This window comes from Castor canadensis, chromosome 11, assembly GCF_047511655.1.
Source record: "Castor canadensis chromosome 11, mCasCan1.hap1v2, whole genome shotgun sequence".
NCBI lineage: Eukaryota > Metazoa > Chordata > Mammalia > Rodentia > Castoridae > Castor > Castor canadensis.
The window spans coordinates 15,779,803-15,805,419 of NC_133396.1; the positions used below are offsets into that span (position 1 = coordinate 15,779,803).

At 40.9% G+C, this 25,617-nt stretch overlaps 1 protein-coding gene across 17 annotated transcripts in view; it reads right to left on the bottom strand.

Moving 5' to 3' along the window:
- Positions 1–25,617, bottom strand: part of Bptf (bromodomain PHD finger transcription factor) — a 118,877-nt gene that overhangs the window by 74,235 nt on the left and 19,025 nt on the right. For 12 of the 17 annotated variants that reach the window (XM_074045459.1, XM_074045463.1, XM_074045458.1 and 9 more), the window contains exons 2-5: positions 20,720–21,542; positions 10,165–10,388; positions 3,369–3,575; positions 2,654–2,842 (exon numbers count right to left, since the gene is read on the bottom strand). In XM_074045459.1, coding sequence (XP_073901560.1) covers positions 2,654–2,842; positions 3,369–3,575; positions 10,165–10,388; positions 20,720–21,542 — 1,443 coding nt within the window. The remainder of the gene's footprint in view (positions 1–2,653; positions 2,843–3,368; positions 3,576–10,164; positions 10,389–20,719; positions 21,543–25,617) is intronic. The other 5 variants (XM_074045472.1, XM_074045469.1, XM_074045466.1 and 2 more) reach the window with 1 other exon arrangement.

A 25,617-nucleotide genomic window follows, 5' to 3' on the forward strand; every position in this document is an offset into this window, starting at 1 on the left:
ATAGCACTAATAAAAATACCCACCATTTATTGGGCAATTAATGTGTCGGGCACAATCCCAAGTGTTTTTCATGTATTATTCATTTGGCATTCATTAAAAATCTAAGTCAGATACTAGAATAATAGTTTCTTCCTTAAACCATTCTAGTAACAAAACATACCTGGGTGTCAGTGGCTCACACCTGTAATCCTAGCTACTCAGGAGGCAGAGATCAGGAGGATCAAAGTTCAAAGCCAGCAGCAGCAAATACTTCATGAGAATCCTATCTTGAAAATACCCAACCCAAAACAGGGCTGGCAGAGTGACACAAGTGGTACAGTGTCTGCCTAGCAAGCCTGACATTTTGAGTTCAAACCCCACAACCATCAAAAAACAACAAGCAAAACAACAAAAAAAGCAAATCTAAGGATAATTATTCCCCCAGTTTGGTTTAGAAACAGGACAGCTCTGGGGGCAGGTAATTCATGCCTATAATCTAAGCTACTGGAGAAGCTGAGATTGGGTAAATAGTTCATGAGATCCTCCATTCTATAACCATAACCAAGGCAAAATGGACTGGAGATGTGACTCAAATAGTAGAGTACCTGCTTTGCAAGGCTGAAGCCATGAGTTCGAACACCAGTCCCACCAATAAATAAAATACAAACAAGACAGCTAAATCATACATAAACCACCAGAAGGTTTGAGATTTACATGAAGGACAAAGAATACTTTAAAAACTATTTGCTAAGACTATAATCATAATTCTAGTAAATGACACTTTTTTTTTTTTTCCTTTGGAGGCAGCACTGGGGTGTAAGTTCAGGGCCTTGTGCGCTTCCTAGGTAAATGCTTTACCCCTGGAGCCATGTCCCCACCCTGTTTTATTTTTCACATAGTGTCCTGAGCTTTTGCCCTGGGCTGGCCTCCTTCCTCTGCCTCCCAAGTAGTTGGTATTACAGACGTGAGTCACTATGTCCAGCCCAACTTTCAAACTCTTAACCCTGAATACATGAAAGTGAGAATAATATAATTGTTTTTCCATTATTCAGGGCCTAGAGATCTAATCATAAAATTTTAGAGTCAAATTACAGAACTCTATGAGTTCCTCTAAAAGACTCTGCAAGACTGTCATTGAAATAATCTTTGACAGGCATTTACTGAATTCCTTTAGTGAATAACAACTTCCTATTTCTGTTTTCTAAATAGCTCTAATTTTAAGAGAATTAATATTTAATCAAAATAATCTTCATTATGGTTTATACTTATATGACTTGAACCCTATATCTCAAAGAACAAATCTAGTAGTAGGAGTGGGTCAAATTGTAGAGGCCTGCCTAGCAAGCATGAGGCTCTGAGATCAAATCCCAGTACTGTCAAAACATTTTTTTTCAAGAACAAGTTTAATCCCTACACCCTCCTCAATTCAGCCCCTGAAACACTTCAGGAGAATTACATTTATTTCCATTTGCCAAGCTTACATTTTTCTCAGCTGAACAAATTTGTTTCTTTATTTGTTTTACCAGGTGACAGTTCTCAGATTTTCCTCTCTTAATGACTACTCTCTCATCAGTATAAAGCAGAGGGACTCTCTGCTGGTAGCTGTGATTCTTCCAGAGTCTGCACGTACAGCCCTACACACAGCCTGATTTTCTACGGCTGTTTTCAGCAACATTGCTGATAAGCACTCAAGTGAAAGCAGCCCACAACAGCAACTGCTGGTTGTCAAAAGCCTTTATGAAGAGGGGGCATGGCTCAGGTGGTAGAGAGCTTACCTAGCAAGCGTGAAACCCTGAGCTCAAACCCCAGCACCACCAAAAAAAAAAAAAAAAAGTTTTAAGTTCTAAAACAGGAACATGGAGGCCTTGAACAATGAAATGACATTAACTCAATGGCAGAAGTGAACCCAGAATGTAGGTCTTCCAAATACTAGTGCTTCCAACACATCAGATTCACATCCCAGCATAAGACATAGCAGTGAAAGTACTAAAAGTCTGAAAATAGGTGGTATTCTTAGACACAGAAAAGTATCTTTAAGAATTGCCTTCAACCATGACTTCGTTTTTTGAGAATTACCAATGTTTATTTTTTAAATTTTACTCCTCTCAAATTTTTGAAATATGTAAGTTCCTATAATAAAATACATTTCATTAAAAAAAAACAAAAAAGCCATAATCACATTCTTACTAAGATATAATTTACTTCAGTTATAATTTTAATTTTAAAAAGGCTAAAGTAACCTTGCGAAAATGTTTTGTGATGATGGACTCTGTCATAACATTATGATCAGACATGTGGAAACTACATAAGCACATGCAAACACAAAATTAACGTGTTAGTATATACAGAGCTGGCGGGGTCAAATCATTCAACACTGAGCCATTAATATGTAAGTAATTAAAAACAAATCTCTGCCACTATGGTGTAGTGACCAAAGATACAAGTAAGTCTATTATAGAAAAGCAGCTTAATGGAGTTTAAAAACATGAGGATTAGGATGCAAGGACATTTACCAAACTTCAAATGTTAGGTGACAATTTAGCGATCAGAGATGGCACCAGAAGCAAGCAGCATGAATGAACACATACTTTAAAGTTCTAGGTGACATTCAGCTTCTACTGCAAAGGGAAGGATTGCCCCCATTACAGAGGCATCGATACACTGCCCTCTGTACCTGACACATCCTGGGGGAGCTCGGATGCCACCTTCTTCTCTGCCATGTTGCTGCTATCATGGGTTTCTGAGAGACAACCCTCGGGGCTCCTCCCTTCACAGGGACTAGTCTCTTCTGAAGAAGCATTTGTTGTGTTGTCGCCAAGATTTGCTGACACAGAGTTACTTTTATCCCCAACTTCTGTTGGCTCTACAGCAAAATGCACAACAAAACTTTAAAGATATTCTTTAAAACTGCTTTTGGACAAATGGCCATATTCAACCAATTATCATTATGACTGATCACCAAAAAAACTGCTTTAACTTGATGGCCATTTTAAAGCAATTAGATTCTTGGATATTTTTGCAATAGGCAATCCAAAAATTAAAAGTATTTAATATATTAAGAATGTCTAATATAAGTATATTAATATAAGTATAAACATATTTTACAGTATATGTAAGTATATATTCTGGTAAAAAAAAATCTCGTAAAGAATGGCAACTTCTTAGGAAGTAAGAGTAGAGATCCAGGTATAGCATTACTACAAATCCATCAATTCATAAAACTCATTACAATGGTTATGAATGTTACAAGGGACAGAGTCTCCTAATCTCTTTAGAAATAGAGAATAGTTGTTTGCAATAGAACTTCATTTTCATTTTGCAAGTAAAACTGGGGACTTCACAAATAACACTGATGAAACATTTCTTTTTAACCCAAGTAATTCTTTTACCCTCGGCTTTTCCCTGCTCAGGACCATCATCTGGTGCTGTGTCCTCACTGTCCTTCTCAAGGGATTGGTCTTCCAACTCCTCTCTGTTTTTTTCAGCATCTTTAGAGTTGTTAGTCTCAATTTCATTCTTCTCTTTTTCTGTTTCTTCTAGGCTTTTATCATCATCAATGTCTCCTTTTTTGGCTCTTAAGGAATCCAAAATTTCTTCTATAATAAAAAACAAAAATTTTATTTATTTATTATTACTATTTTTCTTTTTTGGCAGTATTGGGGCTTGAACTCAGGGCCTCATGCTTGCTAGGCAAAGCTCTACCACTTGAATCACTCCAACAGCCCACAAATTAAAAATTTTTTATTAGCTGGGTGCCAGTGGCCCACGCCTGCAACCCTACTTGATTGGGAAGCTGAAATCTGGAGTCTCTTGGTTCAAGGCCAGTCAGGGCAAATAGTTCTTTGTGTGACCCATCTCCAAAATAACCAGAGCAAAATGGACTGGAGGTGTGACACAAGTAGTAGAGTGCCTTCTTTGCAAGCACGAAACCCTGAGTTCAAACCCCAGTCCCACCAAAAAAAAAAAAAAAAAGTATCTTTTTTTCCACATATAATCAAATATGAAAGTGTTACCAAATGCCACTTAAGAGTTTTAGTGTAAGTTATTAGAGAGAAAACAAATATTTTTAAATTAGAAACATGAAATAATAATCAAGATTATTATTTCTACAAACAGAATTTTGTTTGTAGAACTCAATCAATTTGAGGTGCCTTCATTTTTAGAAAAATGCATGCTAATTACAGGTTCAACTTTGTTTTTTAAAAAAGGGGAAGGAATGAGGATGAGTGTGGTGATCCATGCCTGTATGCCAACACTGGGGAGGCTGAGGCAAGAGGATTAAGTTAGGGGCCAGCCTGGGTTACATAGCACGACCCTGTCTCAACACAACCCCCCATTAAAAAAAAAAAAAAGTAAAATTAGTCTGTCTTTCTGTCTTTTGTAAGTTAGACTTGATGTAGATCATGTCTACATCCTCCCAAAAGTAGCTGGGATTAAGGCATGACACTGTCCCTGGTCTCTAGGTTTTGATTCTTGCTCTGTGCTGCTCAGACTGAGTTTGTGGGAGGTGGAAACAGGACAGTTCCAGTCCAAGGACGCCCTGGGCAAGAAGTTAGCAAGACCCTATCTCAAATAATAAACTGGCCATAGTGGTATATGCCTGTAACTCCAGCTATGTGGGAGGTATAGGTAAGAGAATAGGAGATCTGAGACCTGCCCAGGGCAAAAGCAAGACCCAATCTGAAAAAATAAATAAAAAAGCAAAAAGAGCTGGGGGGTGTGGCTCAAGTGGTAAGAATGCTTGTCTAGCAAGCCCAAAGCTCTGAGTTCAAACTCCAATACAGCCAAAAACATAAAACAAAAACCTAGAGACCTGGGACCCAATGCCAATCTGACTTGTACCTGCTTTATGACCCTGGACAAGTTTCCTAACCTCCCCAGGTCTCTATTTCCTCAAGGATAAAATGAGCAAACCGAGGCCATTTGAAAACAACTGCTGTCTTCCGTTCTGTAACCACTCTTTAAGTCACTCAACCCCTTCAACTTGGGCAGAGTGAGACTTTGGCAAGGTACAAACCACAGGGTTAATCTGTGGATTCTCATATACACATAGAGATTAACTATGTTAACTCTAGTCCTTGGGTTATACTTTTTCCCCCAAACAGGGTCTTGCTATGTTGCCCAAGCTCTCCTCAAATTCAAGATCCTCCTGCCCCAACTTCCTAAGTAGCTAAGGTTATAGGCATACAGCACACACCAGTTTCATTCTCAAACTGTTCAAGCTTTGGCCCAAGAGCTTTTTCAGAGTCCTGTGTCCTTGTCACGTCTCATTCAGCCATCATTCATTCAGCACTTCCTTACATTCTAGCATTACAAGATGCTCCAGGGTATCCGGACCCAGCCCTAGAATCTGCCATCCTTCCAGAGCCTTGGTTCTTTTACTGGCTGGAGGATGTTTAGAAGTCATGATGTGGGTGCTGGTGTGCTTGTGCTACTGGGATGCTGCTGCTTCTAGGCTCTTCAGCTTACATAGCTTGAAAACATACATCTGCATCCTAGCCCATACAAACAGTCACGTATGTCATTTCTATACCATCTGTGTGTAAGGGTAGGTATGTGGGGGTGTGTCCACCCACGTGTGATTGTCAGTATGTTGAGTCTTTGGTTCATTCTAGCATTGCCCCCTTGCTTATTTGTAACTTCTTTCTCTGGCACTGAGAAACTTGGCTCTATTATCTACACTATATCTGCATATTTGTTTAATCCTGGTACAAATGATAAAGTAGCTTTAGAACTGCCAAACTGTAACTTCATAGAGTACAATGTTGATGAGTAAGAAGAAACATTTGTAATGCCATGTGTAGCCATGGTTATTTCTTTTTCAATTTCGATTTCCTTATTTGCATTTCCTTCTTTTAAATGTTCTCTACCTTAATTTTGGCCAGTATTTCTTAAATTGTAGGTACTAGTCTGTTTCCCAGGATTAAAAAACCTTTAAGGGGGCTGATGTGTACAGCACAGTGGTGGAGTGCTTGCCCAGCACTCGACCTGCATGAGACCCTGTTTTCAATTCCCAGCACAAAAGAAAGGGAACAGAAAACGGAGAAGAAAAATTCAACTTCCCCAAACAGTTCAAACCTTGAGTTAAAGAACACCATTTGATATTATTTTGGGTATTACTTGGACTGGTTGGTCCTAAACTATCATAGTCAAGATCTGGTTTCCTGCAGAGTGCCGGTGACTCACACCTGTAATCCTAGCTACTCAGGAGGCAGAGATCAGGAGGGTCAAGGTTTGAAGCCAGCCCAGGCAAATAGTTCGCAAGAAAAAACCCATACGAAAAAAGGGCTGGTGGAGTGGCTCAAGATACAGGCCCAAGTACTGCAAAAAAATTTGGTTTTCCAAAGAAGGCAAATGGGGTACAGCAATAAACTGATGTTTTAATTGGTTATTGCTCTATGTGAATGTTCAATCTGTTGCCCAATACACTCCTTACAAAGCTGTGGAGAGGATAAAGGACTGCTGAAACACCTAGCTGAGCAACTGGTCCACAGCAGGTACTGAAAGAAATATTAAGTTTCCCTTTCTCTTCCCCATAAATTTTTAATTCTTACAAATATCTCCTAATCTATAACAATGAAAATGGGGGTGGGAAGGAAAAAAAGTATGTGTGTATGTGAGTATGCAAAAGTGAGAGAGAGAGAGAGAGACAGAAAGAGAGAGAGAGAGAGACAGAGAGACTGATTGAGAGAAACTGATTGATTTTAGGGATCCAGATCTCAGCATTTCCATCCAAGGTGCAGTTCACCTTATTTAAATGGCCTGCCGGAGGGCAGTTTCACAACACACAAGTTTTGGGTATTTAACTTTCTAGCAGTAGATTGCAACTGAATGCTCAAAGCTCTCTCTACTGTTCTTGATCACTACAAAAAGTTTAGCTAGTTTTTAAAAATACATTACAGCCGGGGGTGCCGGTGGCTCATACCCGTAATCCTAGCAACTCAGGAGGCAGAGATCAGGAGGATTAAGGTTCAAAGCCAGCCCATCCTGAAAAAAACCCATCACAAAAAAGGGCTGGTGGAGTGGATTAAGGTGTAGGCCCTGAGTTCAAGCCCCAATACAACAAAAAAGAAAAAAAAATTACATGTCACATTACACTGAAAATAGAATACACTCCCTGAAGAAAATCTGTAAAATATGAAGAAGAACCAAATTATAATTCTACTATGGTAACTGGTTATCTTGTAATGATAAAAGCTACTCTTCTTACCCAGCTGGTTATTTAGAAAAGAGAATTTAAGTACCTCAATAGTCCAGGTACTGTTTCAATTCTTCAATACATAGTACTCTATCACAATAATCCATATTAACATGATTCAATTCCTCTATATTGAACATTTTAGTTTTTTAAAAATTCTCCCAAATTAGACCATTAAACTTTTGACTATGCACTGTTTGGTTTTGTTCTTTATTTTGTTAGGATGACATTATATATTCCATTTTGTAAACAGATATACCCATTTTAGAAAACAATTCTAATTAAATATGCTTGTTTCTTAGGGACCTGAAAATGGTCTGTATTATCGTACACTAAAAGGTGAGGACACAGGAGATCAAAAAGAGGTTTGCTCCTTTCCATGCCACGATATGTGAAAAAAAAAATTAAAAGGGAAAGCAACCATTCTGAAATTAGTAACACTTTCTATGATCTGATGGGGGAGGGGAGCGATGAGAGAAGAATTACGTTAGTATAATTACTGACCTTCCCGAAGAATTCTGAAGAGACACATTTCTGATGAAAACTAATAGAGAAATACTTCCAACTACTACATATGAGTCACTGTAATCTGTGCTAAGTCTGCCTACTTCTGAAGACAAAGTGAATTTGTGTGCAACAGTACGGATATAGGACAACATGGCTAGCACTCTCCAAAAATGTGTATCAATTGAAGAACACTGATGGACTGTAGGTAAAAATGTTTGCATATAGCTGAGTATATTTATTAAATCTAATCCTATTTTTAAGCAAACAGAGAGTGAGGAGAATTAACAAGACTTTATGCACAGCAGATAATGTAGAGAGAACCTACAGAATCTTAACCTTGTTTTATTTATGTTAAAATTAAAAGACTAACAAAAAAACAGGTCATGATATAGGTTAAGCACCCACATAATTTAGCTATTGGGATAAGAAACATGCTAATAGCATTTGCCTCTGTTAAAAAAAAAGGTGCGATTAGGGTTATGAAAGAAACTCACTTTTCGCTGCATACTCTTTTATACTACTTTATTTATGTATTTATTTTTTTGGTATACTGGGATTTGAACTCAGGGACACCTGCTACCTACACAGGCACTCTACCTTTTCAGTCACTCCTCTATTCCTCTTCTGTGTTGGGTATTTTTTGAAATAGGGTCTCAAAGCTATTTGCCCAGGCTGGCTTCGAGCCCCGATCCTCCTGATCTCTGCCTCCCAAGTAGCTAGGATTATAAAAGTGAACCACTGGCGCCTGGCTCTTTTATACTACACTTTAAATCTTTAAGAAAGATCATATGCATTATTACTTTAAAAAAAAAAACCGGCACAGTAGCTCATACCTATAATCCTAGTTTCTCTAGAGGCAGAGAGTGGGAAGATGGAGGTAGAGACCAGTCCAGATATAAATGTGAGACGCTACTGGAAAAATACCAAAAAAAAAAACAGGGGTTGGAGGCCTGGCTCAAACGGTACCAAGCAGGCCTGATTTCAAATCCCAGAACCCCCTCTCCGAAAGTAAACAAAGGGTTGGAAGTGTAGCTCTGAGTTCAAACCCCAGTGGTGGCAAGGGGAAAAAAAAAAAAAAAAAAAATCAAAAATCAAAGAGTTGAGCAACAAAATAAGTAAGGTAGTAGTGAATTCTAACCTAAAGTATAAAATGAATATGCATGTATCTATCCTAACAGAAATAAATGACAGAATGAAGAGAGAACAGACAGATCTACATGTACATATTGCTCCCTGGAGGAAGGAGAATATAATTCCCTACCCCTATGTGCAGGTGACGTCTAAAGACTTGCTTCTACTAAACATGGTATCAAGGGGTGGAGAGGGTGGTGACTGCAGGTGAGGACCTGAGCAAATACTACTTCAACCAGGCGAGCAAGGTGAGCATCATCAGGTAAGTCATGGTGACAATATGCCCTTGACATGTGATGACAATGGCACTCCACCTAACATAGCCCCACAATAACTATCAGAGCAAATGAGAAAACGCCTATTGAGGACATTCTCCAAAATCATTGACCTGTACCCCTCAACTGCCATGGTCATCGGAAGCAAGGGCAGTCGGAGACACTGGCAGTCTAGATGACTAAATACAATGCGGTATACCTGGAGGAGACCAGGAGGCAAGAAAAGGACAGTGGGTAAAAAGTAAGGCATTCTGAATCAAGCATGAACTTTAGCTAAAGGTAAAATATTGAAGAATACATGGCAATCCTCTGCACTATCTTTGCAACTTTGTTTTTTCCTGGCAGTGCTGGGGATGGAACCTAGGGCTTCACGAATGTTACGCACTTTAAGTACTCCACCATGGAGCTATGCACCTAGCCCACCACAGCTTTCCTATAAATCTAAACTAGTCCAAAATTAGAGGTTTATTTTTTCAAAAAGAAAAGAAAGGCTGGACATTCAAGTGGTAGTGTGCCTGCCTAGCAAGCATGAAGCTGAGTTCAAACCCCAGTGCTACCAAAAAATAAATAAAAAACAAATTCAAAGAGAATATTACTTCTTAAAATTAAATAAGACTGGGGCTCAAAGTACACCTTATGGGTAAAACACGTGCCTAGCATGCATGAGGCTCTGGGTTCAATCTCCAACACTGTAACAAAAAAACGGGGAAGAGGGGTAGAGGAGATTGCCAAAGGTTTAATAAGATACTTAAATTAAAGAAACAAATGGACCAGGCACGGTGGCGCATGGCCACAGTTCCAGCACTTGAGAAATAAAGGCAGAAGGCACGAGTTCAACGCTTACCCTAGGCCACCATAGCAGGACACTGTTTAAAAAAAAAAAGAAAAAGAAAAAGAAAAGAAATGCATGCTGTAGAGAATAAAGACCAAAGCAAGAACTAAGACACTAAAATTTAATTTCTGTTAAGAGTAAACAAAGCTGTCTGGGGAAATGAAATTCGGACAATTAAAGTAAGACACCCGTAACTTGCACACTGTGTAGTGAGTGCGTATCTCAGAAGCGTTGTCCCTCACCGTTAGCAGCCGCCAGAAACGACTTGTTGCTGCCCCGGGCCTTATTGGTCAGGTCCTCCGTGATGGCCATGTGCCGGTGGATTTCTTCGCGCATTTCTTCTAGCACTTTGCAAAGTTCTGCTTCCCAGTAATCTTTGTCTAGACACTCTATTAATTCTGCAAGCTGGACCTTTGTGCTGTAGTACCAGATTTTCTTTTCATTTTCATTTTCTGTGTCTTCTTCTCTGTTGTAAAATGGGGGAGAGGGAATATGTTAGACACAACACTACTTATCTATATGACAATTTCATCTACTCAGTGAAAAGTTAAAATAAAGTCCAATGTACGAGCACACGAGATTCCCTTGAGTCATATTCAAACTCAACTTACTCTTAATTAATTTAAGCACTCTCTAATCATTTTGATTTCCAAGCGCACATATCTTAGGATAAAATAATTTAGGACTAGTAGTGGGATGAGAAGTATACCTAAAACACGACACACAGAAAGATGACTCCAAATTTCCAAGCCATAGGAGAGCACTTGGTGGAGGACAGGTCAGTCACACAGCAATCAGCTTTACATATCACCTATTTAACATCAGATGCATCAGAAAAGAGTTTGCTCTGCTCAGCACACAGGAGGCGGAGCACAGGCTCACATTCCAGTACACCTTACAAGGACTTACACACTTAAAAACACACACACACACACACACACACACACACACACAGTGTAAGTGCTGGTCCTGGAGGAGTTATCTCAATGAGGTGACAGTGTCTCATCTCTCATGTAAGGACCATCTCTAATCAGAGAGGAAGAACAGCTTCCTTTCCTGCCTACAATCTCCTGAGGTTCCAACTACCTTTAAGAGAGCTGAAGATTTCAACAGAAATAGCCACTGACTTAAAAAAAATAAGGCAGATTAGAGCCTAGGTCAAGACTTTAAGAAATACATCACATGGTATTTCCTTTCCCCCTCAACAGGAATTCAGGAGATGTGAGAGGTGCCTGATGAGAGAGTTTCCCCAACGGCAACGGCAAAGTGACAGAGCTGAAAGGACAGGGCTTTTAGGAAGTATCGGAATAGGAGTGTGGCTCAGGGGCCAGAGGTCCTACCAAGCATGTGGCTGGTGGAGTGGGGGGGCCTGGGTTCCATCCCCACCACCATTAAACAGAACAGATCTGCCTTTGAATGGGCTTAGTTCCTGGAGACATGTTGGCATGGACAGAACACAGCTCTCTCAGTTAGTCTCTGAGCCATTTTATTTCCATCACTTGTAAAATGGGGATCTAGTAGTACCTGCCCAGGGCCACTGTTAAGACTTGAAGGAATTGGGATAAAGCATCTATTACAGTGCCTGGGCACACCGTGGGTAATCAGTAAATATCAAATGCTATTATGACCATAAAGGGAATAAAAATTCAGAAGAATTCTAGGACTCAGTCCTTTAGGAATTCTGAAGAAAGAAGGGATATACTAAAGAACAGATCAATAAAAGGATGTAAAAATTACCAAAACCAAAAATATTTACACACAAACTCTTAAAATATTTTTAAATCTACTCTAGATCTTAGTCTCTAATGAGTATGTCTACCGAGTTCCTATGACTTAGTGATGACAGTGGTCTTCCTCCAATTTGCCACAAAGATGTCTTTTCATCCGAAACAATCAAACAAATCATAAAAAGCTCTTAAAACACAATGCCGTATCAAAAATCTAATTAAGTAACAATATCAAATCGGAAAGTACCGTGAGCTCTGGGCCTAAGAGTTACAAGACAGCCTGATTTCTACAATTTTAATCTTGAGGATTTCCCTTGTTGGAAATAGGCTGAGTTTTTAACTGCCTCACTTTTTCTTCATTTAGAATGACAGCCTTACATGTAATGGTATTTCAGTCAACGACGGACCACACAGATGACAACAACCCCCACAAGCACACTGCCAAGTGGCAGTCACAGTCATGTCGTAGTTTATTAAGCACACTCTATGATGCTCACATCAATGACAAACTTGCTTAATGACTCATTTCTTAAAACACACCCCCACCTTTAAGTGGTGTGCAGCTGAATCTACACACTTCAACAGAAGAAGAAAAACATTCTCCATAAAAACGTCTTGGGGGTAGAAAATGCAATTTATAAGATTTCATTATGAAAATGAGATGCTACGGGAACAAATTTAGCTAAATGTACATTCTGTCAATTTGTCAAGCAACTCATGGACTACTGACAGGGTCTCTAACAGATGACAGGTCAGGTCCATGCTGGCACCTGCCCAGTCTCCCATTCACAGCAGAAGCTCACTCCTTCAGGCATGGTCCGCTCTGCACTGAGGTGCTGTTAGTAAGTTTTTCCTCGCAGGGAGATGACTCAAAGCCCTAGTATTTCCACCAATTAGCCCGGCCTCTGCCTGCTAGCAGCACGTGCAACAGATGCAACACCTCCTCCGCACGAATCCTTCAGATCTTTCATGGCATCTGTAATTTCACTCTGCTTTTTCTTTTCAGGCCAAACACTCCAATACTTCAAGCATTTTCACACACATGCTTCCCGGCTTCATACCCCTGAAAAGTGCTGTTTGTCAATGTCGCTCTGAAAATGGGTACTAGCAGCTGTATTCTATTCTGCTCATCAAAGACAACATTCACAATGACTTAACTTTTTCTTCTTGAAGCAGCAATAGGATAAATTCAGGGTAGTAATGCTCTCAAAGAAAAGTTCTTTCTTTGCCCTTACGCTATACTTGGTCTTATTTACACAGTTTATATAATCAAAATGATTTGTCATGATTGTAAAAGTGACAACAGCAGCTTTCCTGCATAAATACACTGTGATTTGTGGATCTGTTTAGCTTTGGGATCACTGTGGGGTTTCCCCGACGCTGTTCCTACAAGGCCACCATCTTCCCTACACTCACTAGGCTGCCCTAAAAAAATGCTCCTCCCACGTGTTCCCCAGGAGCTCACATGGTGACAGATGAGGGCAGGATGGAAAGCAAGTGCTTAGCACAAGTGTAACCATGAGCAAACATGTATGTTCTATGTGTGCATTTACAGTTTGACTTCTACCTAGACTACAGATTAAGTCTGACTAATTTACCAAGCTAGATCATAAGTTTCAAAGTATGTAAATTTCTACTTTGTGTGTGTGTGTGTGTCTGTGTCTGTGTGTGGCAGCACTGGGGTTTGAACTCAGGGCCTACACCTTGAGCCACTCCACCAGCCCTATTTTTGGGATGGGTTTATTCAAGATAGGGTCCCAAAAACTATCTGCCCAGGGCTGGCTCTGAACCAAGATCCTCCTGATCTCTGCTTCCTAAAAGGTTAGGATTACAGGCGTGAGCTGCCAGCGCTTGGCAAATTTTACTTCTTTTGTTTTGTTTTTTGAGTCTCATTATGTAGCCCAAACTAACCTACAACTCCAGATCCCCCTGCTTCGGCTTGCTGAGTGCTGAGACTAAGAGTGTGTCACCACACCTGGCTAAGTTGCATTTCTAAACAAATCCACAGAAATGAAGAATAAGAAACACCATAAGCTGGGGATGTGGCTCAACTGGTAGAGCACCTGCCTAGCAAGTGCAGACCCTCAGTTCAAACCCCAGCACTGCCAAATAAAAGGGGAAAAAAAATCCCTCAATCTTGTTTAAAAAGGACAACAAAAAGAGACCCTGTAATTGGTTGGACCCAAAATTCAGGTCCACCTAAAATCTCAGGTGTGGCCCTATTTTTGCAGCTATAATTATTTACAAGTTTTGAAATGAAATCATGCCTGGTATCCTTGTAAGAGAGGAAACAGACACATAGAAGAGGGAGGCACAGATGGAGACAGAAGCTAGAAGAATACATCTGTCTACAAGCCAAAAAGCTCCAAGAACCACAAAAACGAGGAGCGGTGAACCTCCAAAAAAGAAGCTGGTGACATGTGATTCAGACTTCAGGCCTCCAGGACTTGAGACAGTGAGTTTCTGCTATCTTAAGCCACTCCTCCCCAGGAACCCCACACTTGGGTACCAGGAAGTAGAGAACAGCAGTGTCACATACATACAATGTGGAACTAGAACTGGGTAAAGGGAAGCCACGAGAAGAATGTGGAGAAAAAGCTCAGCCTGCCTGCCGAGGAGGTGGGTATGCTGGAATTCTGCTGCAGGAAGTACCAGAAGGTGGGAAAGGCAGAAAGGATTTTCCTTCCTACAGCCTGCAGGGGAAGCATGTCCCCACTAGCACCTGATTCTGACTTCTAATATGTTTCTGCAGGTCTAAGCCACCTAGTCTGTGGAATCTGTTAGAGTAGCTTAGGAACCTAACACTGCCAGCAATTTGGCAATTATAGGAGCAGAGGTCCAGTAGTAGCCCAGGTGGTGTCAAGAGCACACGTTCTGGAACCAAACCGTTTGGGTTCAACCCTGGTTTCATCCCTTACGATTTGTGTGACCTTGCAGAAGCTATTTAACCTCTCTATGCCTTCTCAGTCTGAAACCTGGGTGGCAGTTCTTGTATGAAAAAGAATTAAAATATGTAAAGTGCTTAAAATGCCAGAATCTAATGGATGCCAGGCGCACAGCTGCTGCCATTATATTCCTAACCTCAGTGACGTATGTGCTCTCTGCCTAAAGCCAAATCATTCTAGGTAGGACAGGTGTTTAAAGTACTTCAGGATATAAGGATGGAGGTTCTTATACCCTAAGAAATGGCATAAATTGGTTGAGACTTGAAGGATAAGAAAGTCAAGGGCCAGCAGCATGCTTTTTATTTATTGTTTTGAGTGGTGGGAAGGAAGAGAATTAAAAGAGCAAAGTTACGAGCTCCTGCTAAACTGTCTGCTAAGAGCAAATGAAAACAATGGAAAGGTTTTTTCAACTTAAGGGAAAAGGAAACCTCATCAAAATTGGTGTTTAAAAATCACCTAGCTACTGGATAGAGAAGAGAATCAGCAGGCGAGGGAAAAGAATGACCTACAGACCAGTTTGGAGATGGTACTGGCTTGTACTATAGAGAGAAACTAGGAGGCATTTAAACTGTATAATCAGTGCCCAGTGGGTGGTACACACCTGCAACCTCAGCATTCAAGAGGCGGAGACAGGAAGATCACAAGTTTGAGGCCAGTCTGGGCTACATAGTGAGACTCTGGAGGGGGGAAGGAGAGGAGAGAAAAGAGCTTTAACAAATATAGGACAAAATATCATTCCCAGGTTTCTAGTATGTGACCCCATATACTGAGACGAGAACACTGGATGAAGAGTAGGTAATGGGGGAAAAGTAAGTTGTTTTAAATGTGTTATCTTTGAAATGCTTGTGATTTGGACATGTCCAGGAGGCTGATGAATGTACAGAACTGGTGAGATGTGGGTAGAAAGCAGTAAAAGTCAAAAAGTATAATTTAGTTCATTTGGAAAAGAAAAAATATAAGCAAGGTGTGGTGGTACACACCTGTAATCCCAGCACTCTTGAGTACTCCAGAGGCAGAGACAGGAAGTCAGGGAATTTAAGACTAGCCTGGGCAACATAGTGGTAGGGAGGGAAGAAGGAAGGAAACAGAAGAAAGATTGGCCTGCTTACAAACCATACTAAAACTGACATCTAAATTGTTTACTGAATGTCTGTCTCACTCCCCAGATAGACTATAAATTCATGTATAAGGACCTTTCTTTGGTTTTATGCATCACTAACCTACACAAATAATGTCTTTTTTTTTTTTCTTTTTTGGTAGTACTGGGGTTTGAACTCAAGGCCTCATGCTAGCTAGGCAGGTGCTCTACCACTTGAGCCACTCCACCAGCCCCCTCAAATAATGGAAAAATTTCTACGAATAACTTAAAAGTGTTTTCTGACAGTCTCTGTTTTTGGCACCTCCCTCTTGAGCTACAGGGCCCTGAGATTCACCACTTGAAGTTTCAGAGCTTCCAGGGAAAGCATACACCAAACCTCTCCATGCTATAACTGCCTGTGTAACTTATCTGGCTTTAAAACTTTCACAAAAGTCCACATAGAACCTACCACAAGGGAACATCGACTCTGAAATTATTTTCAGTAAATGTTATATCTTTCAAATTTACTTAATTATCACTAACTATGCTTTAAATGTCCAATTTGATTTTAAGCAGAAAATACTCAAGTATCATAGCATGAAAAAAGATATCAGTCTGTGGTCATCTTTAAATTCTATGCATTTGATAATGTGCCAAAAATACCAATTTGAGTGACTATGATCAGTGTTGTTAAAGCAAACATTTAAATGTACCGTTTAATTGCCAAACAAAACTTAAATGAAGAATTTTATTGTTCAACATAGGAGAGTATTTGACCTCACCAATAATGAATCAAAAATTCATCCCCAGTGCTTAAATGGTAACTTAAGTTGTCTGAATCCTGTGATTGCAAAAGTGCTCACCTACTTAACTAAGTTCAAAGCAGTTCTTTACTTCCTTAAGTCATTTCAGTTGTTTCATCTGGATGTATCTGCTTCCTAAACGTCCCAGTATCAACACAGAGCAAAACTCAGAACACCACTTAATTTACTTTACATTCTCTAAAAGTGCCTTTATTTCAAAATGTAAACGCTCTGAGAAGTACTCAGTGCGCATATAACAAAAACCACCACCACACTTTCTCCCCCAGATCCCAGGCACAAATTTTAACAGGCTTGCAAGGTGGTCATTTGGAAGCTAGACTGCGGCATATATTCAGGTACTACAAATATTCTTACAAACAGCCCAAAAAATTTCAGATCCCACTTCCTAACAGCCATAGTACCTTGGATAAGTTCAAGGGTGAGTTATTTAATCTGAGTCAGTCTCTTCCATCTATAAAATGTAGGCAATATAACACGGCCATTATTGGGTGGATGTGGAGACGAATTTTTAAAATGCTTAGAGGACACTGTGAGGTGCACAGTGAATGCCCAATAAACATCATTTTGGGCCATTTTCATCACTAAATCATCACCTACCAGTTCTACTTCCAGGTCTCTAAAACTAAGGAAGGCCTAGACCACTGATTGCTGTGTAGTAAGTCTTAAAGATGTCAAGGCTTAGCTATACACTGTGTAGCCAAAAAAGAGCAGTGCAGAGAAAGACGCAGGTGGCTTTTATGACAATCAAAAGGGAGAAGGCACAGGACTGGGAAGAGAAGTTCAGGGATGGGAGAAGAGGAACATGGACTAAATCTCACTTCCTAATCTGTTCACAGCAACTCTAAACATTATGAGCTTCTTTCAGAAGAGCACCTGAGATGGAGTGAACAAGGTCTACAGAGAGAATAAGCACCAAGCTCTCTGACATGCAGCACAACTGAATTTTCATTACAATGACAGCACACAGCATTAAATGTCAACTAAAACTCAGCCAGGTACTGGGCATGGTAGTACATGCCTGTAATCCCAGCTACACTGAAGGTGGAGGTAAGAGGATCCCAGCCTGGGCTACAAAGCAAGACCCTGTCTGAAAAACATAAAGGAAGGGGAGGGAGAGAAGAATAGATCCAAACCAATAGATATATGATATTCTTTTAAATTTTTATATATTGTATTATTTCTTATACCAGTTTATGGATTAAGGTGACAGATCTAATTCTGCTCCCTTCGGAGATTGTCTTAAAACTATGCTAAAGAACACTGGGTATGGTGGCACACATCTATAATACCAACACTTGGAAGGCTGAGGCAGAAGGACTGAGTTCCAGGCTAGCCTGGGCTACAAAGCAAGACACTGTCTCAAAAACAAATGAATGAATGAACCAAAAATAAAAAATAAAAAATAAATCCCCTTGCAGGCAGTGCTGGGATTTGAACTCAGGCCCTTGCACTTACTAGACAGGAGCTCTACCACTTGAGCCATGGTACCAGTCCTCAACTATATATTTTTTTAAAAGAACTATTTTTAAAGACATAAACTCACAAGGATAGGGAAAAGAAGAGAGAACCAAAAAGGTTGAAAGCAGGAAAGCAGATGGACAAGGGATTACCACCAAAGATCAGAGCCAAGAAAGCCCAATCCCAAAGCAAGAGCAGCTGAGAAGCAACTCAATTTCCCAGTCCTGCGAAGACTACAGACGAGGAGGGGAGGACAGGAACCAGACAACTGTCTGTGGCTGTGTAAGGAGCAGATCCCTAGGGCCCCTCTCCCTCCAAGCCACTAAAGGACTAGTTTCCAGAGGAGGTAAAACTAAAGTGCTCTGGGCCAGAAGACACCATACTCAGGTGGGAACTAAGATACTGTTCAGACAACTGATGCTTTAAGTGACAGAGGAAATGCAGTATGCACAACAAACACAGCTCACTTCCACCACTCAGCCACCAGAATATCACCAGGCAGCCCTGCACGCGCCAAGCCGGACACTGGAAAAGGACTTTGGGCCCAGTTCTCCAAGAAAGAGCTAAAAATACAGACAATAGGGATTCCCCAAGAAAACACTATGAAAGTCACCCATGGTGAGACTACAAGTCTTACAGCTCCAATTAGCCACATATTCGCAATGTTAATCAGGAGCAGAAAATAAAGGATTAACAGACATCTGAAGATGGAAGAGAGAGACCAAAACAAACAGGAAGAAGCAATTTAGAAGAAATAGATTATGTAAGGGAAAAAAACCCCTACAATTAATATCCTTAGAAGCCAAGTGTGGTAGTGCACACCTGTAATTCCAGCACTCCGGGGTCTGAGGCAGGACTGACAGTCCCAGGTCAGGCTGGGCTACAAAGCAAGATACTGTCTAAGAAACAAAAACAAGGTTGGGCGTGGTGGCTTATGCCTGTAATCGCAACTACTTTTGGAGGATCGTGGTTAGAGGACAACCTAGGCAAAAAGTTCACAAGACACCCCTCTCCACATCTCAACCAATAAAAAGCTGGGTGAGGTAGCCTGTCATCCCAGCTACTCAGGAAGCTTAAATAGGAGGACTGCAATTCAGGATGGCCCTGGAATAAACGCTAGACCCTATCCCAAAAATAACTAAAACAAAAAGTGCTTGGGGGCGGGGAGGGGGGGGTGGCTATTGTTCACATAGGAGAGCCTCGCCTGCAAAGTGCAAGGCCCTGAGTTCAACACCCAGTATCAACAAAATAAATAAATAAAAATATGCTCAAAAAGGTAAGAGAAAAAATTACATCCGTGATATAGAAACAGTATTCTATTTATTCTATTTATTATCTTTTAAAAAAATGATTCAAAAACCAAACAATTCTAGAAAATAAAGATAAGGTAGCAGAAAACAGTAGCATTGGGAAAACAAGAGAAGAAAACTTAGAAAAACTGAGTGACACACATACAACCCAGTAAGGAAAAAAGACCAAGAAGAAAGCTAGAGGGAAAAAGATGAGAAAATCGGAAGGCCAAAACAGGAAGTCCAGCATTCGATAAAATAATAGCTCAAGACAAATTCGACAGGGAAAAGGAGAGGAAGAAGTCATCAGGAGAGTTCTGAGTCCAAGGTCACAACTTCCAGATTGAGAATGGCCACCAAGTGTTCAATGGATGAAAACAGACCACACAAGTGCCTATCATCATACACCTTTACAACACAGCAGGTGAGAAGATTCCATAAACTTTCAGCTGAGTCCAAACCACTCCTTTGAAATAAATAAAGAACCAGAAGCTGGGCATGGGGCTAGAGGTGTGGCTGAAGTGGTAGAGCACCTGCCTAACAAATACAAAACCTGAATTTAAAGCCCCATACCTCCAAAAGACAAAACAAAACAAATAAACAAACAAAAAACCCACAAGCTGGGCACAGAGTGGTGCATGCCTGTAATCCCGGAAGGTGAAGGCAGGAAGATCACACATTTGAGGCCAGTCAAGTTAGCGAGACCCTATCTCAAACACAAAATAATAAATGGAAGGGTTGGTGCTTAGCACAAATATCAGAGCACTTGCCTAGTATGAGCAAGGTTCTCAGTTCAAGTCTCAATATTGAAAAAGAAGAGTCAAATGGGTTCAGACACTGCACAGCAAGAGTGGTGACTTCCTTCTGCCCTCTATACCCTGCTCTGACATTTATGTCATCCTACCACACATTTGCTGTTTGACTTAATTCTGAGAACTGGAAGAAGGCTTTGAAAACCTGGGACACTGAAGATACAAAGCAGCCACGCCCCCTTCCAGGTTCCTATGGGGTGGCCAATATGGTGTCCACTTCAACCTGGCCTGATGATGCCCAGAAGTGCTTCGTGAAGCCCTGGGGACACTGAGGACAGACTCTGACCTGTGCCACCTCCTCCTGGGAGACTGGCTGTGACAAGTGCTGCAGCAAGTTCTGCTCTTGCTACTCCATTTTACAAACAGATATGGTAAAGCCAAAGGGCAAAACCCCATCACAAACCAAGGAAGGGCTGACTGACACCCAGTGGTGTTCTGCCTGGGAACATCCCCTTTTCTGCATTCTGTGAACTCTCTTCTTTCTTAACGTTTACAAAGGGGGTCAACAGACTTATTCCTGCAGGTTTGAAATTCACTTTACTACAACTCATCATTAGATTAAAAAACTTTATACCACACTGATGATACAGCTCTGTGACATCCACCATGAAGGAAAATGGTTTGGTTTTAAACACATCCAGAATTTATGACCAGGTTTACTTACATTATGAGTCTTCGATTCAAGAACCAGTATTTCCTCCGACTTCTGTCATAGCCAATGGGCTCATGTCGAATATATGGTTTATTCTTTTGGATCTCAGCAACACAGTCAGTCACTCCAGGCACCTTGTGTGCAACACAGACTTCACACTGCCATTCGTCCTCCGGCACCTCCTCTAGAGGTGGCTTCACACATTCCAAATGGTACACAGCTGAACACGTCTCACAACAAAGCAAGTCCCCAAGTTTGTGACAAACCCTGCAGTGGTCATCATACTGGATCACACCCTCAGACATCAGCTCCTCACGGGCGATATTCGTGGTGAGGAACTGATCAACTAGAAACTGCAGCACTTTGATTTTGTTCTCTACTGGTCCATAGGGATAGTCCTCTGCCTCCTGGTAGGGGAGAACGTGGTGGTACTCCTGGTCACTCTCGCAGTACACCCGCAGCACCTCAGGCCACGTCATCCCATCGATGAAATACAGAGTGGAGTTGACACTGTCTTTCAGGTCAGCTGGGCCGAAGGTGGTGTTGGATGTGTCCTCTTCCCGCAGCACAGCCTTTAAGAGCACGACGTGCATCTCCGCCATGAGCGTGCACTGCTCCTGGCTCACCAGGGCGGCACAGAAGTCCTCAAAGCGAAAAGGAGACAATCTTAAAACGGTGCCAAAGTTCCGCAGTACCTCATAGATGGCGATAACGTTCATTATATGCTCATTAGGCACCATTAAATCCTCAGAGGACTTGGGAAAGTCAAGGGGCGGGATGTCTTTTTCTTCTAATATTGGAGAACGAGGCCGATGTACTCTTGGTTTTCGCCTACCTGTAAAGAAAGAGATGATATCATCACAAACACATTACATCACTTACACAAATGTACACTTCTCCAGGTTTTCCTACCATTCTCAAATTAAAATAATACCAAGAACAGGAATTGGGGGTGTAGCTCAATGGCAGAGTGCCTGCCCAGGAAGCTCAAAGCCCTGAGTGCAATTCCCTGCATTATTAAAATAGTAACAATACCAAGAAGCAATGACTAGGCTCTGTTTTTTTAAGCCTATGGAAAACCTAAATTCAAAGTTTTTCCATTGGAAAAAAATTAAAGGTATAATCAGCTCTTTATTTTACATATGTATTTTTTTGGTGGGACTGAGGTTTGAACTCAGGGCCTCACACTTTATAATCAGCTCTTAATTAGAGGGATTTACTGGTTTATAGGTAACTACACTACAAATGACAGCATTATTTTTGAAAGATTTGACAAGAATATAAATAAGAAAAAACATCTACATATAAGATGACTTGGAGGGGGGAAGGTGCAGGAGGCCCACAGCTCTCCCACTGAGTCTGCTGGATGCTCTGGACACAACAGGAAGTTCCTGATGTGTAAACCCATTTTCTTCTGCCAGACGTACTTCCTGAGAAGAGTTACACAGTGAAGCACAGGCTCAAGACAGGGACAGAAGGGATATCAGAGCCGGTTGTCCTAGCAACTCAGGAGGCAGAGATCAGGAGGATCAAGGTACAAAGCCAGCCCATGCAAACAGTTCAAGAGACCCTATCTTGAAAAAACCCTTCACAAAAAAGGGCTGGTGGAGTGGCAAGGTGTAGGCCCTGAGTTCAAGCCTCAGTACTGCCAAAAAAAAAAAAAGGTATTAGGTGGAAGGAAAAAAAAAAGAGAGAGAAAGGTGGAAGGAAGAGATAAGGGGGAGGGGGGATTCCAATACTGAGGGGAAAACAAGTGTCTGGCCTAGGAAACAGACAAAAGACTATTTTTTACTCATCAGTCAAGCAACTTTTGGGCCCTTATTCCCCAGTTTATGAGCTGTGATGCCTAGGCATATATATGTATGTATACACATGAGACCTTAGTTTGTTGCATGTATACATATCGCACTTAATCCTCAAGTCTTTAGAGGTACTATAAGCAGCCCTGCTTTATAAATAAGAAAACTTGGCCACGAAGAGTAGCTCATGCCTGCAATCCTAGCTACTGAGTAGGAAGAGAAAAGAAGGATCACAGTTTGAGGCCAGTCCTGGCCAAAAGTTCAGGAGACCTCCTCATTTCAACTAATGGGTGAATATAGTGCCCTGTGCCTGTCAATTCGACTACACAGGAAGTATAAACAGGAGGAGTGTGGTCCAGGTCAGCTCTCACATAAAGCAAGACTCTATCACAAAGTAACTAAAGGCAAAAAGAGCTGGTGATGTGGTTCAAATGGCAGAACACTTGTGCAGTAAGCCTGGGGCCCCGAGTTCAACCCAGCACTACAATCAATCAATCAATAAATAGTAAATAAATAAATAAATCAGAAAGCTTGCTGAAAGTAACAAGTTATTCCTAACCTGCCATATTCTTATTGCTACTGCAATGTCTGATTTCTACTCTTCAGAAGTAACTTTAATGAGATCAATTCACATTAAACTCACTCTTCAGTACAACAATATGATAATAAAGAAATGCTAAAAACAAACCTTGTAACTAAGTTTCAGTAACTTTGTTAAGTTGCTGGCAACTTCTCACTGGTTCCCCCACACCCTCCTCCCTCCCTCTAGCCTTCCCCCATTATCTGCAAATTCAACTGGCATATGGTACCAGAGGAAAAACACGCTGAAGATAAAAGGTCAAGATCGTTCCACTCTTACAGTCCAACCCCAACATTCATCCACTGGAAAGCAGATTTTCCAAATAAGAGCACCCTCATTCCTTTTTGTGGGAAACGGTCTGCTCTCTAGACGATACACTCATCCACACAAGCTGAGACAAAGCAGGAAAGAAGAGAGAGGAAGACTGAGCCTACAAGAACCCCCGCCAATGAGAGCAAAAGAAAACAGCCAGCACAGGAGGGACAGCTGCTTAGAGAACAAGCGCCTGTACTCCTCCCAGACATCTATGCAGCATGTCTGTCAGAGTCCACACCTCCCAAGTCTGCTGGTTTTAAAGGTAAAGTAAGAAAGCCAGAAGACCTCTGTAACGTAGGTATTTTCTAGCTGGAAACCACGATGTGCGGACAACATGAGTACTTCTCACAGTTCTGATAAATTTTGAGAGAGTTCTAGTTTTTATAAGGCAATCTGGATAAAATCTTGATACATCTTCCTTTGACCCAGCAATTTTGCTCTCTGGAATTTATCCTAAAGATAAACTCACATTTAATGAAGTATAAAACTATTTAATTCAACATAGTTTATAAAAGTTGAAATTGCCAGGAGGACACTGTTGACTTACTTGGGAGGCTGAGATCAGGAGGATCACAGTTCAAGGTCAACCCAGGCAAACAGTTTGTGAGACCCCCCCCATCTCTAAAATAATCAGAGCAAAATGAGCTGATAGAGTGGCTCAAGTGGTAGAGCATCTGCTTTACAAATGTGAGGCCCTGAGTTCAAATCCCAGTCACACACACACATACAAAAAAACCATTTAACTACTGATGCATATTTAGGTTAAAAAGAAAAAAAAAAAGATTTCAACTTTTTTTTTTTTTTAATGGGACTGAGGTTTGAACTCAGGGCTTCACATTTGCCAAGCAGGTACTCTACCACTTGAGCCAAACCAGCAGCCCTTTATTGTGCTGGGTATTTTCAAGATAGGGTCTTGAAAACTTTGGGCTGGCTTTGAACCACGATCCTCTAATCTCTGCCTCCCAGTAGCTAGGATTATAGGTGTGAGTCACCGGCGCCTGGATCCTTAAAATGAATATTGCTGTAGCTGCATAAAGAATCAAATCTAGCAGTTGACAAACAGAAGGTAAAATTCTCATGTGCTAAAACAAAACAATCTTCTGGGGATGGAACTCAGGGCCTTGTGCATGTTACACAAACGCGCTACCATGAAACAACTTTAAGATACATTAACAGAGGAGACAGGCAGCTCTGGAACAATGCACGGAATGATGTCATCTGAGTAAACGGGAGGGGAGGAACGGAAGACGGGGACAGTGATCAAGTATATACATGTCTAAGAGGTCTTAGAAAAACCTTTTAATAGCACTTGCTCCAGGGGACAACTGGAGGACAGGAAGTGAAAAAAAAAAACACCGTTTTTAATCCTTCTATACTTTTAAAAGTATTCCATGCATTTTATTGTAATTTTTTTCAGTGGGACTTGGGTTTGAACTCAGGGCTTTGCATTTGCAAAGCAGATTCTACTGCTTGAACCACATTTCCACTCTTATTATAACATTTTAATAGAAAAAAATGTGCCTGTATCTGTGTACACATACAGTAATACTGATACTCATCAATAAAATGATGCTCTTACTAATAACTACCGATGGTCTTGTTTTAGTACAAATACAAGGTCATTATACCAAATTCAAAGACTCAGGTTTATAGAACTGAACATGGATTACAGTGTGTAAAGAGAGAGCTCATAAAATTAAACCGCTCAATTAAAGCAGCTCCCAACTGTCAATCATTAGTGCTAGCAAGTCATGTAATTCCAACTTTCAAAGAAATGTATTTATATCATTCAAGTATTATACGCATTACCATTTTCAACACTGACCTAATTATACTAATTTTCCTCTAATTTAAAAAAAAAAGAGGGCCGGGGCATAGCTCAACCCATGCAGCACTTGCCTAGCATGGGCAAGGCCCCTGGGTTCAATCTCCAGGTCATGGAAAAAAAGGATTAACCACCACCTCACTAGTTATCAGGAAAAGACAAGGTAAAACCACTCACTGGGGGATGAACAATTTAAAGTAGGAAAAAAACAAAACACTTGGGACAGATGCACAGCATGGGAGCACCAGTCATAAGCTGGCCTCACAACTCGAGGGCAATTCTAATAGCGAGTCAGGTGTTGTCTGCCTGTGACCAAAGTAGAAAATGTATTTCATATCTTAATCCAGTACACATACCCCGAAAACAAAGTTCTACAAAACACTGCTCTTAA